This window comes from Macaca mulatta, chromosome 11 (assembly GCF_049350105.2).
Source record: "Macaca mulatta isolate MMU2019108-1 chromosome 11, T2T-MMU8v2.0, whole genome shotgun sequence".
Taxonomy (NCBI): Eukaryota; Metazoa; Chordata; class Mammalia; order Primates; family Cercopithecidae; genus Macaca; species Macaca mulatta.
This window is the reverse complement of record NC_133416.1, coordinates 79098978-79117758: the sequence shown is the minus strand read 5'-3', so window position 1 is coordinate 79117758 and position 18781 is coordinate 79098978. Positions and strand designations below refer to the sequence as shown.

The window sequence follows — 18781 nt, the reverse complement described above, 5'->3', positions numbered from 1 at the left end:
AACCCAAGTCACTTAATTCGAGTGGTCTTGTTTTCAACCTGTGTGTGGTACCACCTGTGTCAAATGCAAGTTGCTAAGCAGATTTTTTTTCTTTTCTTTTCTTTTCTTTTCTTTTTTTTTTTTTTTTTTTTTTTGAGACAGAGTCTCATCCTGTCACCCAGTGGCACTATCTCGGCTCACTGCAACTTCTGCCTCTCAGGTTCAAGCAATTCCTCTGCCTCAGCTTCCTGAGTAGCTGACACTATAGGCGCATGCCACCATTCCTGGCTAATTTTTGTATTTTTAGTAGAGACAGGGTTTCACCATATCGGCCAGGCTGGTCTTGAACTCCTGACCTCGTGATCCACCACCTCAGCTTCCCAAAGAGCTGGGATTACAGGTGTGAGCCATCGTACCTGGCCACTAAGCAGATACTTTAAAAAAGAAAACATGTGGTCTCTTGGGCAGTACATATATATACACATACACTAATACATAGTATTAGTATATATATAATATATATGGTTATATATATGATATGTATAATATATAAAATAATCATATATATTATATATACACACACACACACACTAAATGGAGTTAATGATGAATTCTAATTAAGGGTTAACCAGAAAACAAATGTAATTTTTATTTACTGACTTCCAAGAATTCGTAAGAAAAGTCTGGGAATCCTGCATTTGATAAATTAGACTTCAGAATTCAGACCATAAAGGACACTCAATAAATTTATGATAAAATATTATCAGTAATGCCCAGAGGCAAAAAAGCAAAAAGTAAAATATTCAAAATATTATTCTGCTAAATGTGTCTCCCTATTAGGATACACACTTTTTGAAGGCAGAGATTTTTGTTGCTTTGTTCATTTTTGTATCCCTGCTACCCAGGGTGGAGCCTGGAATGCAGAGCTGTTCAGGCCAGGCACGGTGGTTCACATCTGTAATCCCGACACTCTGGGAGGCCAAGGCAGGTGGATCACTTGAGGTCAGGGGTTCAAGACCAGCCTGGCCAACATGGTGAAACCCTGTCTCTACTAAAAATACAAAAATTAACTGGGCGTGGTGGCGTGTGCCTGTAATTCCAGTTACCAGAGAGGCTGAGGCAGGAGAATCGCTTGAACCCAGGAGGCAGAAGTTGCAGTGAGCTGAGATCATGCCACTGCAGCTTAGCCTGGATGACAGAGACTCTATCTCAAAACAAAACAAAACAAAAAAATAATATTTGTTGAGTGAGAAAATCAATCAATCAGCCTAAAGCAAAACACAAATTTAAATGTTGGGGAAAAAGTAGTTATACATTAGAGTCTGGCAGATATGTATTTGTCTTGCCTCATATATTTCAATTACTATGCAAAAAGCAAAGATTCAGGATTTTAACAAACTTTCTGGTAACTTCCAATTATTCCTATGTACAATTTACATGCAAGGGTTCCTTTTTGCTAATTTTCTCCATTCAGTTTTCCTGACCCTTGTCTAGACATCATCACTCAGTCATACTTGTAACCAAAATTTTCACCAGGAAAGAAAGCAGCATATGTAAACCCAAAGGGAGAGAAAAGTCCAAACTCAACCAAATACAGAGATGTTTCCTTGGCTGGACATTGTAATGAATGAACTTCAAAAGCATTTTCAAGGCTACAGAGCACAATGATTTAATAATATTTTTTTACAAACAAAAACTCACAAATCAGTACAGCAACTTAACAACCATCTAAAGTATGCCTAAATTTCAAAACACAGTCAAGTCAGCTGACATACGTGGCTTGACGGGGACTCTTCTGTAGAGGAGGTTAGGAGCCCCATGACTGCTAAGCCATGCCATAGAGTAAATATAAAGGCATAAACGCATTTTCAGTTAGTCCCCTAGGCCAGTCAGGTAAAGAGCATTTGCGATCACATATTTTATTTGCTTTTGCAAATGAGTTTTGCGCACATGAATTTTCGTAAATGAGTCTATGGGCCCTAAGGAACTTTCAGATGGGAGCAAACAAAAACGTTAGTTTGCTTTGTTCACATTGTTAATATTGGTGCTGCCTTTACAAGAGACATAATGAAAATAAACTACTGCACCTAGGGAGCCTCAGGGAGAACAAAGATTTAACTCCTAGAAATTATTTGTTTTTATTTGTCCTGTGCACCACAGGATAGGGCTTCCCACCATTTTCTCACCTGGCAGAAAGCCCTCTTCATATTCTAGAGAAGTGATTTTCATCTGCAAAAACTATCATGAAATTAAATATCAACAGCAACAACAATGTATCTAACATCCATCAATATGTGCATGCTCAACATACACAAGGAGCTTGAGCTCAAAGAACTTGATACAGAAAAGAGCTAAAATTCCCAGTCGCCAATAGCAGCTAACAGTCTCGGGCCACTAGAATGAAGAGTCACAGAGGTAGAGTCTCTAAGAGCCACAGATTTAATCAGATACATCTTGCACCTTGTTTGAAAGGGACAGAACACAGTTAACTACTAGGCCCTGATCTTTTTCAGAGTGATAGATGAAGAAGCATGATTATCCTACAGCTCATGGCCCTGTGCAAATTAATAATGGCATTCATTTATTCACCCACCCATTTCACTGTAACAATAACAACACTATAATAGTTCATTACAGGGATTATGTCATATAATGCTTATCTTACAGAGTCACTAAATGACTATTCATCTCCTCACTTAACTGTTGAAGAAACTGAGGCTTACAAATGTAATAATCTGTCCAAGATCAAACAGCTAGTAAGTAGAATAGTGCGGACTCAGAGGTAGGAAGGCTAGCTCTAGAGACCCCACTCTTGACCAATACATATCAGTACAATGTACTGAGTACCCAATATGGATCCAGCATCAAGGTTTGGCCTCCGTTTCCTCATTCAAAACAGGGAAGTAAGGCTTCTCACATCGTGAGGATCAAATGAGAGGTCATCTGTAAAACATCCTGGCCGGTGCCTAGTGCCTAATAGGTACTCAATATGGTTGATTCTCTTCCTCCAGGTGTATAAAAATGAATGAAATTTCATCACTTCCCTGCAGGGTTGGGAACAGGTCTGGAGATGACAAAACAGCACTGTTCCATGTAAACCATTCACCTCTCAAGCAGGACCTGTAGAAGTAATTCAAATCCTTCATGTTCATGAAAATCATTTTAAAGTAAAAATACTCATACCTCTTTCCCTGTGAAACACATTAGAATTTGGTGCAACTGTTGTCCTTGTCAGTAAGTGATACAGGACCATACTGTGTTAATGTTTTCCACAGCTGTGGGAGCCACACTATAATCAGACAGCATCCTACTGAGGCATTCACACACATCTAAAAAACCCACCAAGCCCAAAAAGCAAAAAGGAGAAACCTTTTCCAAATCAATTTTCCCTTTTGTCTTTCTTTGCAACTCTCAGGCTCCCTTCCTTTCAGCCATTGAGCTGCGCTTCAGGTAGAGAGAAACATTTGGCATGAAAATGATTATCCCATAAAGCCTGAAGTCTTTTAAATCCTTATAAGAACTGTGCATTTCAAATCTGCTAAGACTTCTGTAAAGAGAAGGATAACTTTATAAAAACCCAAGTCACTTAATTCGATTGGTCTTGTTTTCGACCTGTGTGTGATACCACCTATGTCAAATGGAAGTTGCTAAGCAGATTTTTTTAAAAAAGAAAAGACGTGGCATCTTGGGCAGAGAAAGATATTTGAATTCTACAAGAGAAGCACTCTAAAAGTCCCTAATATGACCTTCCTCAGAAACTATCCTACTCATCTGGGAAATGACCCCAATACTACAAATATTTGGTTTTGTTCTACTTTTCAATTTACCGCTTCATTTCAGAGAAATTAAAGCATCAACAACTGGTGTTTATGCAGGAGTCACAAAGTACCCAAACAGCCACATATATCTCAGTTTCATTCAAAACCTGGGAAAGCAAATCAATGGAAGATAATGGAATGGGATAAAATTAGCTCAGTCAGGGAGAAAACATATTTGCCTTCTAAGGTGCCTCTTCTCAAAAGGGCGGAGAAAGGAAAAAAATTAAAGCTTGGTTTCACATCACAGTAGAGCCTACAATTCATCAAGGTGACTATCTGTCAATGAAATTGATGAGGAAAACATCATTAATAAGAAAAACTTGCAACCCCCCAGTTAAGTTTTTTCCCTGTTAAGAAAGCATAACCTTCCCTTCCATTCTTCCTCTACCTTCTACTTGTTATGTTTCCAATTAAGATTCGCCTATCTAAAAATAGGTAATGTGGCACTCACAACTCCTGTTAGTAATGTATTCCTTTAAGCTACATTCTGAAACCAAGCAGGATCCATAAATCATGCCTCTTCTCTCATGAAATGAGAAATGCTAAGGTCAACTGAAATTTCTGGAAAGGTGGAGAGGTAGAGCCACCCCAGTTATTTTTCTGCAAGTTGCAATAATTGCAAATGCCTCTTAGGAAAAACTCAGCAGCAGTAATCCCCTAGCTCAGACACAAAGCTAAACTGTCACAGCTCCCTGCAAGCGGAAGAAACCCCAGTACGCTCAGTACTGAGCACTAGGGCGCGAGAGGCAGGGCAGCAAAACAGCTCTACTCCAAGTCTGCAGTCTACTCTTATTGGTCTCTGATCATCCATCTCTTTCTTTTTCTTTGCAGACCTATGGCTGAGTCATCTAGTGAAAGAGGAAACTGAGAAGACCTCCTAAGAAGTGAGATACTGGCTTGGAAATCCAATATGTTCATTCCAAGGCACATCCATTCCATATTTACGTATCTACTCAAATATCTTAAAATGCACTGTATGTTACCAAATCTCAGTCCCAAAGGGCTTTGTTTTGACATCATGTAGTACTTGGCGGTATAAGCAGGAAGAGGAGGGGTAAAAAAAGAAAATGCCCTTCTGTGCTTTGATGAGAAGAGAAGGTTAGCATCACCACCACTGCATGTAAAAGGAGAAAATTCTCTGTCTCTCTGATGGAGCTGAGTAGAATATTCACAAGCTCACCCAAATTGAAGGTGCCTGCTGAGCTGGTGATTGCACTTTTCAAATATGCTAGTTCTCTTTTGGAGCTGTTTTGTTTTAGGGTCTCTGTTTAGCTGTGTACTTACACTCAGAGCAAATGAATCACAAAGGGTGCAATTTTATAAATCAAAAAAAAATCAAGAAATAAATAGGCTAGCAGCTAGTAAAAACCAGAGTGACACATTCCTGGCAATTAATTTTCAAGCCCCAGCCCAGCTGTGTTTATTTCCATTCATTCTATGTCTCACGAGGGTCAGGCTTTGGGTAGGAGGAGAAGAGCATGGGGCCTGGGAGAGAGGGAAAAATCAGCACATGGAATGGAAACATGCTACTGCCATGCCAGACCCTGGCAGATGTCCCCAACAACCTGCGAGAAACAGCATGGTTTTGCAGTGTCACAGGGTTGGTTTGAGTTCTGAGTCCATAAAGTTCTAAGTATATTGAATACTTACAAGGATTGTGCATTTCAAATATGCTGAGAATTCTGTAAGGAGAATAACTTTTACAAATGGCAAGTCACTTAGTTCTGTCACTGTTATTTCCAGCTTGTGTATGAAACCACCTGTGTCAAGTGGAAGTTGCTAAAGCCACTTTTTTTGTTGTTGTTCAGAAAACAAAAAAGAAAAGGGTGTGGAATTTTGGGCGGACATTTAGATTCTACCAGCGGCATTCTTGAAACCTCTAAAAGTGACCTTACTCAGAAACTATTCTGGCCATCCAGAAAATGACCCTAGAACTACAAATATTTGCTTCAGTTCTACTCTTCAATTTACTGCTCTATTTCCAAGGAATTTGAAGCATCTATACCTGGTGTTTTATGCAAGTGGCACGATCAGCTGTGTAACCTTTAGTAAGTTTCTTAATGTCTCCCTTCCCACAATGTGGCACAGTTGATCTATGAAATTAACAGATACAGCAAGAGTGATGGTGTGTCACTTCCAATGCTAGGTTATAAAAGGCATTATAGATTTTGCCTTGCTCTCTCTCTTATCACGTGATTTGGGAGAAGCCAGCTACAATATCTTGAAGATATTCAGGCTGCCTGGTAGAGAGGCCATGTTGCTAAAAACTGAGGCCTCCTGCAAACAGCCCTGTGAGTAACCATATTGGAAGCAGGTCCTCCGGCCCCAGTCAAGCCTTTGGATGATTGCTTCCCTGGTCAACAGTTTGCTTTATGATTAGGGTTCTACATTAGAGTTCCCTAATCTAGAACCCTCCAGCTAGGCTGTTCACAAATTCTTGACACTCAGAAATTATGTGAGATAATAAATGTTTGTTGTTCTAAGGTACTAAATTTGGGGATTATTTTCTATGTAGCAATAACTAATATAGTGTAAAAATCAGACAGAAGTCAGGATTGCACAAAAGCCTTGGCCAAGGGGAGTGGAGATGGCTGGCAACCAAAGGGTAATAAAATGATTTGGAGCATAAGGACAGACAAAAAGAAGAGATCATTTGAAGTGAGAAAATAACAATATTATCAAATATTTATATAGCATGTATAGTGTTCTAAGTTTTGTTACTATATTCGCTCATGTAATCCACATAACAATCCTATAAAGTAGTACTAGAGTTATCCCCATTTTACAGATAAGGAAACTGAGGTACAGAAGATTTAAACAATTTGCCCAGGTCACTCAGTTAGTAAATGGTAAAGCTGGGATTCACCCCAGGCAGTGCAGCTCCAACTTCTGACACTTAACAACTTCACACGCTGCCTCTCGGATCTAAAGAAAAATAGGAAATACAGCCAATGCCTTTATGTTGTCAGCGGTCTGAGTAAACCCCATGCCTTTGGTCTAGAGTGTTTGATTCTTGTTTTAATAAGGATAATAAAGTACATTGTATAGCAATGCCCCACTTACTTCACTTAATCCTTTAAACAAACTCCCAGGAGAGGCAGAAGAGATATTTTAATCTCCACTTTACAGAGGAGAAAAACTGAGGCTGAGCAATGTTAAGGGATGATTTGAATCCCTGAATTCGAAATCAAATGAGTTTTCTTGGCAAATTAAGGAATTTTCCGGCTCTAGGTTAGAGTTGGAAATTCTGACATGCTGAAACTCTCTTGTTTACCTTACCTATTGACAGTTGTAGTTGTCTATTTACATTTCAGATTCCATGGATAAAAATACATAAATCAAAGAGGAAGCAGCCCCGTGAGAAGAACATGAGGTTCATGTGCTACCTTACTTTCAACCAGGAGTAAGTACATTCATAATAAAACACAATCACAATAATATTCAAAATCAATTTAAGCAAACAAGAGTGGCATAATTAAAGCTAGAGCTCAGGGCCTCTTTCCAAAAGAATAAGATGGATTGAAATAACTACCACCATCCCCACGAAAAATATAATTAAATTAAATATGCATGTATATCGTTGAGGAATAATCATTGTAACAGCCCCCAAAAGAAAAATGTGTTTAATTCCAGTCAACTGAAAAAATGTATCATTGATTTTTCCCCCAACAATATAGTAATTGTGAAGTCCACAGAAATGCAGCAAAGTTAATGCTAAGGTTCAAATATGAAGGCACCAAAGACAGAAAACTGGACAGTTTCAGACACACCTAACAGCTACAACATCGCAGTCACAATTTCCTCTTCCTTCACATGCCATCTGCCCCCCACGCACTTCCATTTCCTCTGAACTGCAAGTCTATATGCACATCACATTATCTAATCATGGAGTACTTTTTTCCTGTTTATACTAGAATTTATTTTATTTGGGCGGGGGAGGAGAGGCGTGATCTGTGTGTTAGACATTCTCTCACAGATGATTTCAGAAACAGTGTCCTCTCGATCCAGGGTGTTCATTCTCAGATCTTCTATGAAGAATGGTATTTGCACTAATGAATGTTTCCTGTGCTATTATTGGTGAGGCAATTAGGCCTTCCCACACTCATGTCTGCAGGCGGCTGTGGGCCTCTGGGTAATCAATCATGTTTCTCGGCAGCACTGTCAATCAGAAGCTCGCCTGAGTGGCATCTATTGACAGTTCTCAGCATGCCGGCGCTTTCCCGCTCCCTCTCCTCTTTCGGGCTCATGGTAATACAGACTTTGAGCCTGCTGTTTTTTCATCATAGAGTGGAATTTTTTCATTTTTCTCTGCTTGTGTTTATTCTTCCCCCCTGCTTTATCCTTTCAAGAATATCACAGAAAATATAGTATTCAACACGAATCCCCCAGAGGGCTTCTTGGCTGTGGTTTCAATATATATTATTCTGTATTTCATTTCTTTCCCTTCTCCTTACCTTTAGACACCTCAAACTACATCCTGCCAACCCCTATTACAACCCCAAAATATCCATACTCCATCTTTCTCTGCATTTCTGACCACATGTTTGACTTCTTCTCATTGTCCAGAAAGTCTTAACTAATGATCAGCAGGGAAGGGAATCAAATTGTTCTCTCCATCAGCATGGTCCCTAATTTTATCACCAAACTATATTTGTGAGGACCGCCTATGCCGGATTTTTCAAAACGACCCCAACCTCAAATGATCCATTCCTTGGACAAAGTGGTTCTAAACGTCAGTTTGGAAAATCAGGTTGTTGCACACTTAAATGAGATTATTTGAAGTGATTATGGTATTCACATCATTCTCCTTCATGTACTCAGAAAACCATCAGCACTAGAAAAAGACCTATTTCAATTAGAAACTGCATCCCTGTCTCCTGTAAACTGAAGGGAAACCTTACCTGCTACACGGCAGCCTGGACACAACTGCGAAGGCCCACGTGGAATTTGTCAGTGTCTGTGCCCCACCCCCGCCAGCACCACAGCAGGCACATGAGCCCACAAGTGACACACAGGACTGTCTCTCTCTTATCCATCCTCAAACTCACACTCAGAGAAACCTTAGCAATGACGGCACACAGGGCATTAAGGAATGATCCTTGGCTCTACTTCCCACAAGTCCTGGGTTCGTGCTTTCCTGATTTAACTACCTTTGGTAGGCACCTTCCTTGGTCCATCCACTCACAAGAAGTACTGGCAATCTGTTATTAGTATTTTGGCAGCTTCCCATGTGCAGAAAAAAAAAAGGGAGTGGGGAGGAATATGACTGCTTTTTATGAAATCTCTCTGTAAAGAGGAATGTAGATCAACACAAAATGCTTCTGTATATGCAACAGCCCTTCAATGGGAAACTAAACAGTTTCTTCCAAGAATGTTTTGAGCTACATTATTTGATAAAATGGCACATAAACAATGGTATTAACATCCCTAAAGAAGAAAACAGTAGGTCCACTGGAAATGGAAGACAGCCTGTGGAAAAGGTTGGGGGAGATGTGTTAATAATGTAAGTGACATTTACAATCATTGGTCATGTGTTGGGTTCTGTGTGAGGTACAGCACATGCATTCTCTGTTTTAGTCCTTACTACAACCCTGTGAAATGGGTCCTATTGTTGGGCACACTTCCCAGATGAAACAGCCATGGCACAATGCGGTTGCACACCCAGCTCGGAGCAGTGGAGTGCATACAAGCTGAGACTGTCGGAGTCCAATGCCCCAGTTTTTAAGCCTGCTGTTATCCTGTCTAGTCAGTTTGGTCTCAGCACCATCCAGGGGAGAGGGCTATAATGCCCTGGATTCTAAACTCTGTTAGGTAAATATCCTTTGCTTTGACTCTGCATCCACCAAGTAGCCTAAGGTTATAGTCCGGCCTCCTCTGCTATCATGACTATAAGGATGGTTTTGTGAGTCCTTTGAGGGTTGTTTCTCACTATAAAATGATGAATTGGCCATTTCCTGGCTCTCTTGGCCTCCTGAACATTCAGTTACCAAGAGTCAAGCCCCTTGAACCTTAGCACTCCCCAACCCTCTAAACTGGGTCCAGATCCTGGAATGCCCCAGCTCCATCCAGCCCTCTATTATATAAATGTCCATCAATTTCTCCATTTTCTATTTTTTTCCCTACAGATATCACACCTTCATTTTACTCTTTAGCTATGCAAAGGTGGCAAATGCAAAATCTTGTTAACCTTTGAGAACCTCGCTTTCCATCATTTTGACTATATGCTCATTTTCTGTCCTCTCCATATAAATATATTTTCTTTAAAACCAAATGACTCCTCATTATCAAAGTTCCATGAAACTAGTTGACTCATATATTCTACTTGTATCACCACAACATCAGCTTGCCTTTGTTTAGCTTTTGAATTCTATCAAGAAGAAATAAGTAACACTTGAGCTAGTCTCTTAGTCTTGGCTCACTGCAACCTCCGCCTCCCAGGTTCAAGCGATTCTCCTGCCTCAGCCTCCCGAGTAGCTGGGATTACAGGCAATTGCCACCACGCCTGGTTAATTTTGTATTTTCAGTAGAGACAGGTTTTCTCCCTGTTGGTCAGGCTGGTCTGGAACTCCTGACCTCAGGTGATCTGCCTGCCTCAGCCTCCCAAAATGCTGGGATTACAGGCGTGAGCCACCGCATCCAGCCGAAATCATGTCATTTTATACACACACACACATACACACACACATATATGAAACATATAGCATCCACATATAAAATACAATTTCTGGCCAAGCACAGTGGCTCACACCTATAATCCCAATAGTTTGGGAGGCCCAGGCAGGAGGATCACTTGAGCCCAGGAGTTTGAGAACAGTCAGGGCAACACAGCAAAACCCTGTCAAAAATACAAAAAGTAAATTTAAAAAATTAGCTGGGCATGGTTGCACACACCCATAGTCCCAGCTACTCAGGAGGCAGACTGAGTGACAAAGCAATCTACTTTATCTAAGGGAAAAGGCTCTGCCAGGCATTGAGCTTCTACCATGTTCTGGCAGGTCATGCTACAAAGAAACTGCCCTGCCCATACCCCCTCTAAGGATCCACCTATACAGTCATGACCTGATTCCACAGAAGAAGCCTGTGGACCAGGGGGAGCCAATCATAAGGCTCACAACCATTATCAGGGCCTGAGGTGAAAACGTGAGCTCAGCTGGTCCGAGTCCTCTCTTGGCAATTTAATCAGGAAACACTGGGAGATGGGGCTAGAGGGGTGGTGGTACTGAGGGTAAGAAGGGAGCCTGAGGTTGGGCTTGGGCTAGGGCAAGTGCATGCTGATATTGCAAGATATGGAAAGTCACAGTAGAGAGGGCAAGGAAGGTGCTTAGAACAGAGGAGATGAGAATAGGCATATGTGAAAGGGCATGTGCCATGTGGTCCTGGTTTTCAAGAATATGGTTTTCCTAAATGTGGTAGAGAAAAGAGGAAGGATGCCTGGGACTTGGGAGGATGAAGGGAAGAGCACCTAAGCATCAAAGGAAGCTAGGGATGCCCAATGAGAGGTGGGATGAAGAATCTTCTCATCTGTCTTAAGCACCTGTGTGTCAAATTCCTTTTTATAAAAAAAGCCCATACTGAGACCCTCTATAATGTACATAATGTCCTAAACTTTCACCAATGACAAATTTGCCTCTCAGGACAGTAAGTTTCACACCTACTCTCAATTGGGGTAGGACGAATCTTTCCCTTACGAGGTATGGATTTACATTTTGTTCTGATGACAAGTTTCCTGTAGCTGATCACATACCAGACAGAGGAAAGAGAGCCTTGTGATGATCTATGAGTTATACTAGCGTGAGTAGAACAAACACAGGCCTAACCACCACTGCATTTTTCTAAACGTGGCCTACAGTCAACATACAACATCGCAAACACATCCTGTCACTACCACATAGCATCATGTACTATGCACAGTCCTCACCCCGAAAAGTGAGGTCCTCCTCTTCCATCCATAACCCCTGCAGTTTACAGGAAATTTTCCTCTCCATGTAAAGCAAACACATGTCTTTTCTATTACGGCTCCTTAAATGAGCCCTTTCACCATTCTTGCTGAATCCTCTACTTTCATTGGGGAAGCAGGAGATTGAAGAGAGTTACTGAAAAGTCAAGGCTAAAGTAAAATTAAAATGAAAACACAGTTTCTGAGACCTGCAGAGTGCACAGAAATGGTCTTTGTCTTGGTGGAGCTGGGAACACAATGGTGTAAATGTAGCTCTTGGCATGTGGCCCGCAGGTCTCATTATTTTACAATTATACCCAGATGTCAAACATCAATGTTGGCATTTAGAGCCTACAGAGTTGGTGAGTGTTTAAAATGGTTCACGCCTGCCTTCTGCAAAAGTTAAAGTGAAGAGATGACAGGTTTGTTTAACACAGCATGTGTTTTTCCTAACTAGCCAGTGACAAGAAAGAGTTATACAGGTACTTACTATTTATAACCCATGGCCACATCCACAAAATACTTTCTTCTCTGTCGATAGACATTGTCCTTAAATCCCTTAAACACAAAAGAGATTAAGTTATTTAACAAAGTGCTGAAAATTAGCTGCAGAAGACCTAAAAGAAAATCACTGTGGTGTTTATTCAGTGTTCAATTCATATGTAAATCTTATCCTAGGATGGCCATCTTGATGACACAGACAGAAACAAATTGTGCTTACAGTAAAACCTCATTAAATTGGGGCTGTGCTAATTTAGGATGTGTGGCAATTCAGGCTAAAGTTTACCTTTCCACTAAGTAAGCAGAATGACTTAGTTGAGCAAGTTGATATTGTGAACAACACCTTTAGGTTTTCAAACATCATTTGCATGTAATTGATCTTAATCACAAATTAATCCTATCCTATTCCTTAAAGCAGATCCCTTTAACATGATTATTCAGTAACTTCACCTAATTTTAATTGCTTTGTATAAATAACTAATAAATGTGACATTTATTATAAATCCTATCATTTAGAATAATCAACACATTCCCAAATCAGTATGAATTAAAGAGGTTTTGCTTTATTTTATGACTACGGCCACATAATGCAAAATCGATTTTAGGGAATTCATGCACAGAATAGCAGCCTAGCACCATTCCACTCTGACTTCTTACAATTCTAGTTAGTCTTAGCCAACTTCAAGATTTTTATCCATCATCATCCACTTGGGAAATTAAACATTATGTCTGTCATTTTTCAGTCAAGTGAAATCCTTCAGAGAGGACTTCTTGGTTTACTCAAAAATCTCTCCTCTTGTCAACAGACTTTCCATTTTCCTTTCCTTTAAGCACTTTCAGACAATCAATTCTTTCCAGGATTGTTTCTTCCAGCTGTTGGAAGCTCAGAAGGAATTGTTGCAATTTGACTCCTACCTCTACAGCCCTGCAACCTGGAAGGATAACCAGAAAGCAATGGCTTCCTAAGAATGGAGGCCAGGCAAGGAGACAAGCCACTGGGATCATGCTATTGGAGAGTGAAAGAACAGGGTGAGGCCCACAAAGGCCTAGACTACCTCTGCTGAACCTAAGACAGTTCTGCAAGATGGGCTGCCCAAGAGGAGCCTCAAACTCATTAGCAAATTGTCCCTCGCTTGCCTGGCTGAAGAAAACTGGCCTCGAGGCTAGAAATCTTCACAGGGTTATCTGCTGGACAGAAATGAAGAACTTCCATTGTCATCAACCTTTCTTTCAGGAATGACAAGAGAGTTACTAAGAGGAGGAGAGAGAAGATGACCTGAGACCACCTTTACACCATGTAGAAATGAAGTATCCTCTGTCCAAGAAACTAGCACTTTCTTTTACTGTGAATTGGGAGTTTTTAAACTGGGGTTCATAGACAGTCTTGTGAAGTCCTAAAATGTCTATATAAAAATTTTTACAAAATAGTTACCACTATCCTTGAATTTTGGGTATTTGGCAAAAATAATAATAATAATAATAATAAAATAAATAGTTACCACATTCACAAATAGATCTGTGCCCTTTAAAAAAGGTCTCCTGCTGTATAGGGTAGATGCAGTCATGCTAGAAAGTACTTGTTTCAACACTCACTAGTAAAACTACTTGAGATGGTAAAACCAAAGAATTCTAAGCACCTTTATTATTCAAAAAGAAAACAGGCCATGACAGAAGGAAAAGCGTCCTGTGAAAAGCATAGCATCTGTTCCCCGGTTCCTGCCAGACTGGACACCATGGTAACGGCATCATAATCTGCTGGGCCTCCTGAAGAATCTCAACTGCCTCTCTTCTGCAAACACCTGCACCTTTTCCAAGGACGCAAGAGAGTGATTTACTCATCATGCCTCATTAGCTTAGTGTGGCAGTGATTACGCAAATGTTGTGGGCGATCCAAAACTTCCTGGATTGAACCATGTACTGGCAAAGTAAAACAGGGATGCTAGCTGCACTAGTAGTGACAGAGAAACAGCATTCCTTGGCCATCCATTCTGAACTGAAGCCAGGGATAGGGTTACTGGATAAAATACAGGGCACTCAGTTAAATTTGAATTTCAGATACACAACAAATAATCTTTTTAGTATAAATATGTTCCAAGTATTGCATGGGACATACTTATACCCTAAAACTATTCCTTCCTTATCTGAAACTCAAATTTAACTGGGCATCCCAGATACTTATTTGCTCAATCTGGCAACCCTAGCATCCAGAGAGTACCCACCCTCCCTCTCTCAATTTAAATCAAAGGAAATTGAAGACCCAGCCTGAACTCCAAAGTGCTCAGCTAAATTTCTGTTGACACTCAAGTAGCTATCCCAAATAGGTCAACCTTCACGGAATATTAGAATCACCTGGGAGCTTTAAATAAAACATCAAACCTGGCCACATTCCCAGAGGCCCTGGCATCAGTACTTTTTAATTCTCCACACGTGATTTGAGTGGAAAGCTAAGGATGAGAATCACTGAGCTAGAACATTAATTAAGACATTAGTTCTGAAACTTTAGATCTCATCAAGGTCTCCTGCAGATACTTTTAAATGCAGATCCCTGGGCCATCCCTGAAAGTTCTGACTCAGTAGGCTTCAGATGAGCATCAAGATATTGTATTTTTAACAAACACTTTATGAGTGAACCTTGAACCCCACTTCAAAAGACCTTCCCAGTCTAGATGCTGGCTCCTCAAAATGTGGTCCCCAGGCTCTCTGGTGCAAGCCTTATCTGGGAGATCACCAGAAATACAGAATCCCAGGCCCTACAGAATCATTGTCTGATTTTAAAATGATCTCGGGAAAAAATTTTTGCAATCTACTCATCTGACAAAGGGCTAATATCCAGAACCTACAAAGAACTCAAACAAATTTACAAGAAAAAAACAAACAACCCCATCAAAAAGTGGGCAAAGGATATGAACAGACATTTCTCAAAAGAAGACATGCATACAGCCAACAGACACATGAAAAAATGCTCGTCATCACTGGCCTTCAGAGAAATGCAAATCTAAACCACAATGAGATACCATCTCACACCAGTTAGAATGGCGATCATTAAAAAGTCAGGAAACAACAGGTGCTGGAGAGGATGTGGAGAAATAGGAACACTTTTACACTGTTGGTGGGATTGTAAACTAGTTCAACCCTTGTGGAAAACAGTATGGCGATTCCTCAAGGATCTAGAACTAGAAATACCATATGACCCAGCCATCCCATTACTGGGGATATACCCAAAGGATTATAAGTCATGCTGCTATAAAGACACATGCGCATGTATGTTTATTGAGGCACTATTCACAATACCAAAGACTTGGAATAAACCCAAATGTCCATCAGTGACAGACTGGATTAAGAAAATGTGGCACATATACACCATGGAATAGTATGCAGCCATAAAAAAGGATGAGTTTTTGTCCTTTGTAGGGACATGGATGCAGCTGGAAACCATTATTCTCAGCAAACTATTGCAAGAACAGAAAACCAAACACCACATGTTCTCACTCATAGGTGGAAATTGAACAATGAGATCACCTGGACTCGGGAAGGCGAACATCACACACCGGGGTCTATTATGGGGAGGGAGGACGGGGGAGGGATGGCATTGGGAGTTATACCTGATGTAAATGACGAGTTGATGGGTGCTGACAAGTTGATGGGTGCAGCACACCAACTTGGCACAAGTGTACATATGTAACAAACCTGCATGTTGTGCACATGTACCCTAGAACTTAAAGTATAATTTTAAAAAAAAAATGATCTCAAAGGTGATTTGTTTGCCCCTTGAAGTTTGAAAGACACTGACCTAGATATTTAACCCTTTCTAGGGAGCCTCAGCAACCTTACTCTTATATTCCAAGCCTCTTCTGAAGTACCCTATCACAAGGGTCCCTGTGTTTGTCTCAGGGCTGGGATTATTCCCAGGCATAAAAAGTGCTTAGACAATTTTTCCATCCTCATCAAACAACTTACGAAAACACCAATTTGCCAATATTACATTCTGTATAATGAACATTTGGTGTGCTTATAAAAGAAATATATGTGGTTTAAAAAATGACAAGAGAGGGGATTGCTAAGTACTTGCAATTATTTCTAGTGACTGCACAGAAAATAAGAGAAGGTATCATAAGGTGGGTATAATTAGGAGTAATGGAATAAAATTAAGCACAGGAAAATTTATGCTGGGTATTGGAATAAATTTATTCTCAGCACGGTCAGTGGTTCCTACGGTTGTTCCATTAAAATGGCTGAACTCCTTTCTCCAGGTTGAGTAATTTTCAAACTAGACTAAGGGGAGCATTTGGAAATAGGAGGTTATCAAAAAATCCTTTACCATCCAGGCATTGATCTGGATGATTTAATACAGCATTTCTATTTCTGGAATTAAGCATTTACTCTTGCCAAATGCTTTCCAGTTGTTTTATTAACTAGGCTTTTCAAACACCCCTTTGAGGTCAATAACAAGTTTATTTCCACTTTTTACATAAAGAACTTGAGGTGCAGAGGTAAAGGGACTTGGCCAAGGTCATTCTGTAAGTTAACAGCTGGTGTCTGTGCAGCCCGGGTACTGCTTAGCTGCTAAGTCAGGTTCCTGTGCTAATTCTGATGCCTTCTGGAAGTTGAGAGAGGGGAAAGATAACAATGGGTGATTATTAAAGCCATTTTTAATGTTTTTCTAATGTTCAGAAGCCTTACATGTGAATTACTGGAACATATTCTGAAATTTTAGGCTATATTAGCAAATATAACACATTGTTTCTTTGAGAGAATTTTTGAAAATAATGCAGTTGAATTGGGTCTGTTTGACCATTTGTTTGAATGGTATATTTGAATTGGTCTGAGTTGGTATGTTATGTCAAATGACTGGTTTAATTGAAAATTTCCCTAGTGTTAAAGTTGTCATAGTTTCCTTTAAAACAGAGGTTCTCAAACTTAAGGGTGGACTTGTTAAAACAAATTCCCACATGATACTGACACTGCTGATGTTGGGGTCGCACTTAGAGAGCCACTGTGCAGAGTAGAGCCACACTGTCAAACCCCCGTATTTCCTCAGTTTAAACAGCAAAGAATGTCTGTAAATATTACCTGCAGACCACAGAGACGTCCTGTAAGCATTAGTGATCTGCTTGGGTTTTACTCTTTTATCTGCCCATTTTTAGACAAGGGGCACTGGGGGAGGGAAAAATGCCTATAATGAATGGGTGCATTGCTTACTTCTCCCACACTATTAACTGTACTTCACTCTGGCCATAAAGAAGTTCCAGGTCTCCTGTGTTAAATAAAAACTGATGTAAAGGGGGGAAGGGGAGAATAATGGGAAATGCTTACCCGAGTATCATATTTCTTTAAAGATGGTCATTTTTATTGGAGTAGAGGAAAGAATGATGGTAGATAGATTCAGGGTAGATGTGGGAAGAGATATGTCTTCCATCATAGCCTTTATTCTAAAACGCTCTGCCTTTCCATTGAGACTGAAGTCAACTACATTACTCTACTCCTAACTACCTCCAGTCAAGGAAAATAGCAAAAAGAATTTTATTCTCTCACTGAGCCCCATAATGCCTAGTCCTCCCTAGTTTCCCAGAGGCATGATCAATTTCAGCTCATCGTTTTTCCAAGGGTCACCATCTGCAAGTATATTTCAGCTGTCTAATTCCACAGAAATATTCTCCAAGGTTTAGAGTCTCCTCCTCTATCCAACCCTTTTAAAAATAAATGCTACGTGAAAATACCATCCTTCTAACCTGCTTCCAGTCAACACGTGTACAGGGAAGCTTTATCATTTGGAAGTCTGCTCTCAGTTATGGGGAATAAATAAGAAATTGTTCTATAATAAAGCATTGCAGCACAGAACATGGCACACTGCCTGTCACATGGGTGGAGCTGAGAGAGCATGTGAGAAATATATTTTACTGGACACTTACTGGGTGGTCGGCATCAAGCTCAGAACCATACATGAGAACTCTGTGAGAGCATTTGTCTAACTCAGAGATCTTCCGAGGGAACCAGGGCACATCCTCTAGCTCTGTTGAAAACAGTGCAGGTTCAAAAATATTAGTTCACAGATTGTGTTTTCCCCTTTGCAATATTTGTCAGATTTCAAAATTACCCAACAAGCTAAGACCACCCTTGCCTTCTTCCTCTGTCCAAATATTCTCTGGAGGATTCAGCGTCACAATAGTGGTTTGAAATTTCAGCAACTGAATGAGCTCATTGAATTCTGTTTTCCCACACTCACAGTCCACAAAGATTTCAACCTCAGAGCTCCTTCGCCGAGATTTCCTGGATTCAATATGAACCATGTGGACGCGTTTTTCCTGTGGAAACATGACCATCTCAAAATCACCTTCGGGGGACAATAAAAGGAATGCCATCAGCTTTTCTTGTTCACGTCTTAAGCAAGGTGCCAAGTACCCATGCAAGAGGAAGAGACAATCTCTTTGTTCTTTGAATAAAACTTGGAAATGTTTCCAACCATTATTTCTGTTAATAAAAAATCTATATATTCATACTTCTGTGTATAGGTTGTCCTGCCTCATATAAAACAGAAGGGGCATTTAAA

The 18781-nt window shown here is 40.3% G+C and overlaps 1 protein-coding gene across 1 annotated transcript in view; it reads right to left on the bottom strand.

Moving 5' to 3' along the window:
* TPH2 (tryptophan hydroxylase 2) overlaps positions 1-18781 on the bottom strand; it is a 90939-nt gene that overhangs the window by 66987 nt on the left and 5171 nt on the right. Inside the window, 3 exon segments of the mRNA NM_001039946.1 lie at positions 12224-12291; positions 18144-18244; positions 18353-18536. Of these exon segments, the coding sequence (NP_001035035.1) occupies positions 12224-12291; positions 18144-18244; positions 18353-18536 (353 nt within the window).